We start from the raw sequence: 11093 nt of genomic DNA on the forward strand, positions 1-11093 counted from the left end.
TATCAGCTGTGTGTTTCCACATACTACGAGAAATAAGATCTTAAAAGATCTTAAAAAGGTGCTTGCTCACTGTTTTGAGTTTGCTTCATTTTCTTTACCCTCTCCTAATATTGTGCAGGCAAACTTTGTATTCCTTTCCTTGTGGTAAAAAGGTATTTGGATACACTATCTGAGAAAAATCTGCAATCTCTGAACCCTTTCAGATCCTCCAGTGTCCTCTTTGAAATCTTTTCTTATTTAGCTAACTGGAAGGTGAATGGATCCCTTGTTTGATCACTGTTGTAACAATCATTAAGCTCCTGCCTAACACTAAAATGGCACTGAAATGGGCATTTTAGACATAACTTCCTATTTCTAAAAAATTATTTTCTGAATATTCAAATTATGGATTTTAACTGCCACATTCCCTGTAAACACGCCATCCCTATTTTCAAAAGTGAAAACCAAAGTATTTTGTTTGAACTATGCAAAAATATTGTAGAACATGTCCAGGGTAGTAATGCACTTCAGCTGACTTCAGGAGAGCAGACTTCAGCCTCTTCAGGGATCTGCTTGGCAAAGTACCATGGGATAAAGCCTTGAAGGGAAGAGGGGCCCAAGAAAGCTGGTTAATATTCAAGGGTCACCTCCTCCAAGTTCAGGAGTGATGCATCCTGACAAAGAAGTTGGGCAAAAACACCAGGAGTCCTGCACGGATGAACAAGGAGCTCCTGGACAAGCTCAAACACAAAAACGAAGCCTACAGAGGGTGTAAGCAAGGACAAGTAGCCTGGGATGAATACAGACAAACTGAGCAACCAGGGATCAGCTTAGGAAGGCCAAAGCCCCGATACAATTAATCTGGCCAGGGCTGTCAGGGGCAACAAGATTCTATAGGTATGTCAGTGGTAAAAGGAAGACTAGGGAAAATGTGGGCCCTCTCCAGAAGGGAACGGGAGACGTGGTTACCCCGGATATGGAGAAGGCTGAGGTACTCAAACTTTTTGCCTCAGTCTTCACCAGCAAGGGCTCCAGCCACACCACCCAAAATGCAGAAGGCAAAGGTGGGGACTGGGAGTATGAAGAACCACCCACTGTAGGAGATCATCAGGTTCAAGACCATCTAACGAACCTGAAGGTGCACAAGTCCATGGGACCTGATGAGATGCATTCACAGGTCCTGAGAGAACTGGCACATGAAGTAGCCAAGCCACTATCCATCATATTTGAGAAATCGTGGCAGGACACTGAAGTTCCCAATGACTGGAAAAGGGGAAACATAATCCCCATTTTTAAAAAGGGAAATAAAGAGGACCCAGTGAACTACAGGCCAGTCAGTCTCACCTCTGTGCCCAGCAAGATCATGGAGTGGATCCTCCTGGAAACTATGCTAGGGCACATGAAAAATAAGGTGATTGGTGACAGCCAACATGGCTTCACTAGTGCCTGATGAGTTGGTGGCCTTCTACAACTGGAATACAATGTTGATGGATGAAGATAGATCAACTGACATTATCTACCTGGACTTGTGAACAGCTTTTCAGACTGTTCCACACAACATCCTTGTCTGTAAATTGGAGACATGGATTTGACAGATGGACCACTTGGTTCATAAGGAACTGCCTGAATGGTCCCACCAAAAGAGCTGTGGTCAACAGCTCAAAGTCTAAGTGGAGAGCAGTGACAAGTGACATTCCTCAGGGGTCAATGTTGGGACTGGTGCTGTTTAACATCTTTGGTGGTGACATGGACAGTGGGATTGAGTGCACCCTCAGCAAGTTTGCCAGCGACACCAAGCTGTGTGGTGTGGTCGACACGCTGGAGGGAAGGGATGCCATCCAGAGGGATCTGGACAGGCTGGAGAGGTGGGCCTGTGCAAACCTCATGAAGTTCAACAAGGCCAAGTGCAAGGTCCTGCACATGGGTCGGAGCAATCCCAAGCACAAATACAGGCTGGGAGATGAGTGGATTGACAGCAGCCCCGAAGAGAAGGACTTGGGGGTAGTAGTGGATTGAAAACTATGAGCCAGCAATGTGCGCTTACAGCCCAGAAAGCCAATCGTATCCCAGGCTGCGTCAAGAGAATTGTGGCCAGCAGGTCGAGGGAGGTGATTTTCCCCCTCTACTCTGTTCTCATGAGACCCCATCTGGAGTCCTGTGTCCAGCTCTGGGGCTGCCAGTATAAGAAGGACATGGACCTGCTTGAGCAGGTCCAGAGGAGGGCCATGAGGATGATCAGGGGGTTGGAGCATCTCCCTTACAAGGACAGGCTGAGAGAGTTGGGGTTGTTCTGCCTAGAGAAGAGAAGGCTCTGGGGACACCTTATAGCAGTCTTCCAGTACTTAAAGGGGGCCCACAGGAAAGATGGGGAGGGAATCTTTATCAGGGAGCATAGTGATAGGATGAGGAGTAACAGTTTTAAACTGAAAAAGGGTAAATTTAGATTAGATATAAGGAAGAAATTCTTTCCTGTGAGGGTGGCAAGACACTGGAACAGGCTGCCCAGAGAAGTTGTGGTTGTCCCCTCCCTGGCAGTGTTCAAGGCCAGGTTGGACGGGGCTTTGAAGAACCTGATCTAGTGGAAGTTGTCCCTGTCCATGGCAGGGGGTTGGAACTAGATGATCTTTAAGGTCCCTTCCAATCCAAGCCATTCTATGATTCTACAATTATGCACATAACCTTTTTAAGGGTTTTAAAAACTTTTTCCTTACCCATTCCTTGCTGCTAAATGGAGAGGTGTGCATCCTGAAATGTCCTGATAGTTTGGATTTGCTCCTTTTTTTAATAACAGAACAAGGCATTCAACTGATCCACAGCTAAGAACAAAATAAGGAAGGAAAAAACTGTAACAAGGATATTTACAAACCACATCTATATTGACATAAAGACAACAGCAATACTATATACAGATTACATTTAGCAGAAAGTCTTCACACAAAACCATTTTTACACCCTCATAGTTCATGTTACACAGAGCTAACAAATACATTTAAATGCAGTGAGAACTGACTGATCATAACTTGTACTAATGAATAGATGCTAGCCTTCTATGTGATTTTAGTTACTTTAAAACCCAACAGTGAATCATTAAAACTGCCAATTGTTTAAAATGTAAACTGTTTAAAATGTTTTACTTACTATCTCCTCTCACTACCCTCATCTTTAATCTATTTACAGGACTGAATTTTCCATTAAATAACAATTCCAACATTTTTGTTACACTTCAGTGTCTGGAAGTTACATTTACAAGTTTAAGTATCAGAAAAATTCTAAAACTCATATAAATATTTCTTTGCTTTGTTTTGAACCTGTAACTCCCTTCTACTTTTCATAATATAGCAGCTCTTCAGGATAATCAATGTCACCAAGATCACAGAAACTTTGCATTATATGTTTATCTTACTCCTGAACTCTTCAAGAGGAAGAGCTGATTGGAAGGATAAACATATAGTACTTTTCTATCTGTCACGACCAGCTTATCCATTGTTACTAGTCTTCCCAATGACAGAGCTGCTACACAACCACCCAAAGAAACTGAAGACTAGCTGTACAATAACTTGCAAAAACAGCATCTCAATGACCTCTTAATGACCCAACAACTAGCCAAGATAAAAGAAAAACCAGAAACTAAGTGTAACACAATTTCTTGGGTTTTATGATCAATAAATACAGTTTTCAAAGATACTTCTAAGATGTATGCTAAAAATTTGCTTGCATTTTTTAAGTACTTTCTTAAGTAGATTTTACATAAGCAGCATGTAAGTCTGAGATGGAACGTTTGGGAAACTGGTTCTTCTAAAACATTCTGATTAAAAAGCTGGAAATTCTACCTTTATACCTTTACTGTGCCCAACTACCTGCTATTTATATGCATTCTACTATTATTTCTTTTTTTTTTTTTTAACAGTTTACATATAAGAACTTTCAGAATATTTAAAATGGGACCCAAATATAGAGCATTCATTCATTAGTTTAAAGTTTAGTTTCCTGAAAGGACATTTCAAAGACTACCTGGCTCATTTCTATTAAGGTTATGTTAATCTGGCTGGCTTTGGCAATATAGATTTACCCATATGAAAGAGCTATATAAATAATAAATAATCTAGGTCACGGATTTTAAATTTGCACTTCAGTCCTTTATCTAGGATACATAAATTCATTAGAAGTTAGTGGCCAAGTCATATTCCTTTCAGTTATGGTCACATGAAGTACTTTGGAATAGTTGCTTCCCAATGAACATCCAAGTGCTTCCCACTTAGAATACTTCAAAAACAAGCAGCACCTGCAGACAAGATTTCTCTAAATCTACAAAGGCAAGAGTAACCCAGCTATAGAGGATACACATAATGGCTACATTTCTTCAGAGACTGAGATTTCACAGAAAGGAAAAAAGTATCCACCAAGACTTCCTTCACTAGAATTTGGAAAGCCATTGATACCATGTGTAAAACCTGTCCTCTCAATGAGGCAGGCACATTGCTAAAACAACAAACAAAATACAAAAAGGAAGTGTAAAAACAAAATGTTAACTGATACTACAGAGTTTTCCAGCTTACATTGGTGCCTTAGATTTGTGGTAATACTTTCATTGTTAACTTCTGGACTGGACTCAAGTAAGTCTTACTTTGCTGCAATATGAAGCAAACTTCTCTTCACACGTCCAAATGCATAATTCACATCAAATTTTGAATTTGATAGCAGCTCTGAGACAGACCTTCAAACAGAAATATAATTTTAATTTAAAAACAGCTCACAATATCCAAGCAAAGTCTATACTGTAAGTTCTACACAAATACTCTTACTTCTTACTTGATCACTATTTCTTTTCCCTCCAACAACTTCAAGTATTTGCATATTGATAGTACTTTCACTCTTCCACTTCTTACTTGTACATAAAAAATTAACTGTGACATTGAGCAACTGTTTCAAATATAAACTAGTAAGAATTAGACCAGATGGCCAAATCACTTCTTTACAAATATGGAAAGCAAGCATATTAATAGCTTTGGTTCGAAAAACTATAAATTCCCATTTTCCTCCTTATCTCAAACACAGACACCGTACATATCCAGCAGTTTTCCCAAACACAGGCAAAGTTCAGAAGGACAACTAGTATGTGAAATCATCATGATGAAGCAGGAGGACACATGACATGCCAGTAGGATAAGAAATTTAAATAGGACCCTTCACGCTCTAATGAATTAGTAAAGATAAAATTGGTTAAGATAAAGTATTTCAAAACAGGCGAAACTGCAAGTGAACTGATGATTTCAACCTCCCCTAATGAGCTGATCACATAACTTAAAACCCTTGCACACAAATCTCAAGATACTATGTAGCAGAACCAATGTTTATCCTGATTAGATAAGGAGTTTACAGTTTCAGGAAGAGTTACTACCAGCTTGCCTACAAAACTTATTGGAAGGTAGCACCACTTAGCTGGCACTATACCGCCCCCAGGTCCTAACCCCTCTGAGGACAACTGGGTAAGAGAAACAGCTGCTCATCTGAGGAATCCCAGAAGTATCAATCTCATTGTCCAGCTCTTATTCCATGTCTTTCCGAGACATCTAATGAGACTAAGAGCTTCCATGTCGTCAATAAATACACACTCAGAGCTACAACCCAGTTACAAAACAATGCTTTTGTTCTTGTCCTAGGACAAATTTCTCTATGTGCATCAACTGAACAAATTCCAGCTCCTGTCTATGGCAAAAAATAAAACAGGTTTCTCAGATAAGAATATGGTGGGATATACACAGTCAGTGACTAACTTCAGCAACAGAAGATATCTCAGCAATTCAGCAGCAGAACTCCCAAGAGTGCTTTAGCAGCTACAACTCTAGCAAACATGCTGGGTTTTCGGACCTTAAAAAAAGGAAATTTAAGCAGCTCTCACCTGTGCTGGTCAGCCATAACCATCGGCATTAGGGTATAGACAGCGGTTTCATTATCTGTGAAGAAATTAAATTACTCCATTATCATACAGAAATCTTTTATGTAAAATAAATTCATCTAGCAACACTTATTTACCTTTTAAAGTGTCCATTGTTCAATAGTTTGGTTTTTTGTTGTTTTTTTTTTTTTTTTTTTTTTTTACACACACAGTTTATATGTACCTGAAGTTTCATTACAAAGAAAAAGCTACCATACCTAGATAGAAGAGGTAATTAACAGGATTCCAATACATGGAATTTCAATGTGGTTTTTTTTCTTTTACAAAGTAATAATTACAGAACTTTCAATGCAGCATCAACTTCTTTAAACTGACAAAGTATTTAAGAAATGTGCATTAACAAAAAAAGTAAATAGCTTATTTTAAAAAGAATGAAATTTCCTGTGTTCTAAAATGACTTCCACAGTTCTGATATCTATGAGTTTGTAAAAGTGATTTCTTTAAACTAAGTTACTCCATAGCCATTAATTTTTGTCTCTAAACAAGAACACCTGAATGCAATAAGTTTTGGTTTAGTTTCTAATCAGTTTCATATTCCACATTTGAAGGCAATGAAGAAAGGCCAGAACACAAAGATCCAAGTCAATGGTGGGAACAGACTGTCATTCAGCTGTATTCAGTACTACTGCTGAACATACCAGCACACTGTATGGGTATGACATCCCTGCTTGGTCACTTATAGACTTTCTGGACCAAAATATTATTTTTGAAGGATGAATTTGACAAAACTTTAAAGGCTTTAATGTACAATAATTATTATTATTATTATTGATGTATAATTATTGTATTTTCTAGCTTGAAGCAAGCTACCCATTGTTGGGAGTACAATCTCCACAGATTCCTCACATAGATGCCAGCTTATAACAGGAGGGACTACACTTTCTGAGAACCCAGGTGTACAGTTCCAGGTTATGGAAACATAGGACTGTTCTTGTAAAGCTTTTATTCTGAACTTTTTCCTCATCACCTTAATTGATCTAAATACCAGTTACAAAGTTATCACAACAGGAAGAATTAAAACAGACCCAAGTATAGCTTCTTGTATCTTTTACATACCACATTTCTATACATTCACTACTTCCACTAGAGAGGTGAGCTGACATTTATCAAATATTAAACAAGGAGTTCTTCCATTATCACGTGGAGGTCAGAGAAACCCTTATCATGCTGCAGCTATGTTATTCATTACTATTCTTCTACAGTGCTCCAAGACTAGTACTGCTATTTGAATCAGTCTGTCTGTAGCTAACAAAAGAAAGAAGCAATGCTAATCTATTATAACCCTTGAACACTGAAAAGAGGTAAGTCATATTCAAATTCAAATCACATTAATTCTGTTATTTATAAAAATGTAAAAAAAAAAATCAATGTTGCTTATAGTGAACACATGGTAGAAGAGACACAAGCCTCTCAAAACACCAAATAATGTTTCAAAGCTCCAGAGAATCATTCTAACCATCATTAGGTTCAAGAGTTTGAACTGTCTATAGATTGTTCCTTACGGCAGAGCTCTGTGAGCACCTGATAACTCCATCCCAAACATGCACCACTAGAATTTGACTGCTGGGGTGGAGGGGGCAGGCTGGGAGGGGAGACACACACGCAGAGCAAGAGTCATGGAAATATAATTAAATAGATGCTAAATAAAGATATCAGTTGTGGAAAAGATTTGATCACTTCTTAAAAATGTATCCATGATTAGCTCCCAGTATATACAAATGAAAAAAAACTTCTTGCTTGAGCTCTGTTCCACAGATCTCTTGGCAGGAAGATAAAGCTCTCCAACTGAAACAAAAAAACAGAACTCAAGAACACCAACTAAATCTAAGCATGACATCCTTACATATTTCCAATATCATGCCCTATTAAAGAAAAGAGACCAAAAAAAAAGCTTTAAATATACCAGCACACTTAACTGAAATGCTTAATACTGATCTTAAGTAACTATATCACAAGTATAGTTATCTAGAAAAAGACAGTATGAGTGTAGCTGGGCCATAAAAGGTGTTTATGGTATAGTTACAAAACTAAGCCATTTGCTATTCTATTAACAGTATCTACACTGTGGAGCATATGCAGATTTTCCCAGAGTTTTTTTTTAGAGAAATAATTAAAAAGGTGTGGGACTAAGGAGCTTTTGTGCCTATTTTTGATAAATAGTATCCCTATTCATAAACAAACTTCTATTGACTTAAAGTAAAAGTACATGACAACCAGAGAAAGAAAAAGCATTATATGCTTCATGCACTTACAGAACTTACTTGCTATCCAACTTGTTCGCATTTCAAGTCATGAATATCTAAAAATTAAAAAAAAAAGCACGCAAAATGCAAAGTCAGAGCCAACAAAGGGCCTAAAACCTACAGCTTTGGGCTGAAGACCCAGTTTTCAGGCACTGAGCCTTAACAACAGAATCCAGAAATTTATGTCAAGCTCAAGTGCCTGGAAAATGCCTGCTGAAGAATACTTCAGAATAGTGAAAAAAACAACACTATTTCCTATTGGCAAGGTCAACTCAGGGTATTCACTAGCACTGGACTCAGGTGTTAATGCTTGCTTTAAAAAAAAAAAATCACTTAAAATTCATCATCTAGAATCATGCCGTGACAAGATACACTTATTCCTTTATTTCATAAAAGATATTGGCTTGTATTTGGTAGAGATCCCAATCTTAAAGAAGTGTCAGCACCATCCACATAACACCCTAATGGCTACAGCATGTGCAAAGGCAGTTAAATACCTGGATTTAGTGTCTTCTTCAGCATAAGGAAGTTCAAACATACATCTCCATTTCCTAAGACAGTACTACGACTCTTTGTTTAAGGATGGAGAGGTGAACTATATATCTTCCAAATTAAAGCTATTCAAATGTATGTGGTGGGAAAGAAAAAAAACATAATTCAAGAGGCCAGACACAGCACACAGGAAGCCACCAAACTGCATGCCATACTAGACTGGTGGTGGTGTTTTCTAAGCTGATCCTGTCAGTACATGTTTGGAGCAACACATTACAACCCAAACCTGCTTCTCAAGAAGAGTTTGGGCAGGCCTGCATGAACCTAGGGAACATGAAGGTCAAGAAAGAAGACATGTAATGAGCTAAGATGTACCCAAAGGTAGATAATCATTGAATGGAGGTTTTCTTAGAACGTAATTAGAGATTACAGTGCCTGAAGTCCATTTATATTCTTATTTCAGTCCAGCTGTGATTTGTTTCATGTAATTCTTAGAGAATACATAGGCTTGACATTCCTTCTGCACTACAGGGCAAGAGAAGTACTTGTTCTGGAGGTCAGAGGGCTTGCCTTTGCACTACCACAGGCATAATTACCTCTTAAGTGTAAGATAATAACGCCCAAGATAGGAAGAAAACAGCTGAACTCAAATTCAGAAAGAATTTGCCTGCATTAATACTGACGTAAATTTAAAGCAGCTCCAACTGGCATAGGCTGTGTTAAGTGTTACTCATATTACCATCATCAATTAGTTAAACTGATGCTACTACATTATTTCTGTAAGTCTGAGTTTACATTAACAGCATTACTTCAGTTTTCTCTGCTGCCATTCAAGGGCTTACAAGAAGGAGCAAAATCGTCTGAAACTTGTCTGTCAATTTTGTGAAATTCATGAGCAACTGCACTGGCAGACGCTGGAACTGTTGACAGGTGACAATAAGGAAAGGGTGTAGCAGCTCAGCGTAGGGGGAAGTCCAGACGCAGCAGCCAGGACATCCGAACAGGAAACGCATAGAGAAAACAGAACATTACTCCCTTTCCTCCACCACCAGAGATGAAAGCTGGCAGACAGACAACCAAAGACTCGTCCATAAAAATAAATCCTGAGGAAAGTACAGTGACAGCACATGACTCACAAGAACAAAAACTTCTGTATATCCAAAAGCTTTTGCAGAGGTAGTCCTCCCAAAAGCTGGACCTGGCTGGAACACTGAACTACTTGCCGTAACTGCCTTAAACTGTATTTGCAAATCCCGATGTCAGGTGGCTAGCGCCCATGTAAAGTACTTTAGAGCCAAAAAAATTAGGCTGTGACCAGTGACGGCGACTTGCAACACCTTTTCAAACAAAATTCAGCACTATTAAAAAGAAAACCAAAAAAGATTTGTCATCACTAGTGTGTCACCAACGAAGCTCTTAAGGAAGGATTTAAAACCGGGTACGAAGAGGGTCCAGCACCCCAGACCCCGGGCCCAGGGGCGGCAGCAACGGGCAGGGACACCCCGCGCCCTGTGACAGACACCGCCGTGTCCCGGCGGCGAGACACAGGGGAAACGAAGACGACGGGGAAGTCGTTGCTGCTGTCGTCATCACCATTAAAAATAAAAAAGCCCCCAGGAGGCGGAGGGAGGGAGTCAGTTTCCATTCTCCCCAGTCGCCACGCCGGGCGGGGCCACGCAATAACCCCCGGCTGAGCCCACCCCCACCGAGGAGGCCGCCGCGGCGCCGGGACAGGCCGCTGCGCCCCCGCCCCGCGGCCCCCCTCCTACCGTCCGGCAGCTCCACGGTGCGGGCGCGGCGCAGGGACCTCGTCAGCCGGTTAAGCTGCTCCATGGCTCTCTCCATCCTCGGGGCGCCCAGCCTGGAGCCGCTCACACCCCCCGCTGCTGCTGCCGCCGCCCCCTCGCCTCGCCTCTCCACTCAGCCCATGGCGGCGGTGGCGGCGCGGAGGCTGCCCAGGCCGGCACCGGCCCCCGACCCTCTGCACATGCTCAGCGGGCGGGCGGCTGCGCGCATGCGCGGGAGGGATGGAGCCGCGCGCTGCGCGGGAGCCACGCCTGTGGCGAGGGGGCGGGGCTTACTTCCCTTTGCTTTTTTCCTAGGGACTAAAGGAAAAGGGATGGCGGGGCGGGATAAATTTTCAAAACCTGTGCAATACGGCTATTTAAACATCCACTTGTCACATTTTCTGATTAAAAAAAAAAAATTACTGCCGTTTGAAATCTTCTCTGCCGGTGTTGCCTCGGAGCCTGGGTTTCCCCAGAGCTAAGGGCCATAATGGTGCCTGGCAAATGCAGCTGAGCAGGGTGGAGCAGCTCTGCTGTCATCCCTGCCCTGAAGTTGCAGCCAGGCTGCAGCTATGTTTAGAGAAGCCCAAGACCGGAGGGGAAGGGGTTTTCATGAGTCAAACTCCAGGAGCTTTA

At 41.1% G+C, this 11093-nt stretch overlaps 1 protein-coding gene across 7 annotated transcripts in view; it reads right to left on the reverse strand.

The window, feature by feature from the left end:
* HACE1 (HECT domain and ankyrin repeat containing E3 ubiquitin protein ligase 1) overlaps nt 1-10686 on the reverse strand; it is a 56844-nt gene extending 46158 nt beyond the window's left edge. For 2 of the 7 annotated variants that reach the window (XM_074862183.1, XM_074862185.1), the window contains exons 1-4: nt 10440-10686; nt 5879-5933; nt 4604-4693; nt 2691-2795 (exon numbers count right to left, since the gene is read on the reverse strand). In XM_074862183.1, coding sequence (XP_074718284.1) covers nt 2691-2795; nt 4604-4693; nt 5879-5933; nt 10440-10515 — 326 coding nt within the window. In that variant the 5' untranslated portion in view covers nt 10516-10686. Of the gene's footprint in view, nt 1-2690; nt 2796-4535; nt 4694-5878; nt 5934-8187; nt 8235-10439 lie in introns of those variants that run through there. The other 5 variants (XM_074862184.1, XM_074862180.1, XM_074862182.1 and 2 more) reach the window with 4 other exon arrangements.
* Between the last annotated feature and the right edge of the window lie 407 nt (nt 10687-11093).

The sequence above is a fragment of the Strix uralensis genome, chromosome 3 (assembly GCF_047716275.1).
Source record: "Strix uralensis isolate ZFMK-TIS-50842 chromosome 3, bStrUra1, whole genome shotgun sequence".
In the NCBI taxonomy this organism is placed as follows: domain Eukaryota; kingdom Metazoa; phylum Chordata; class Aves; order Strigiformes; family Strigidae; genus Strix; species Strix uralensis.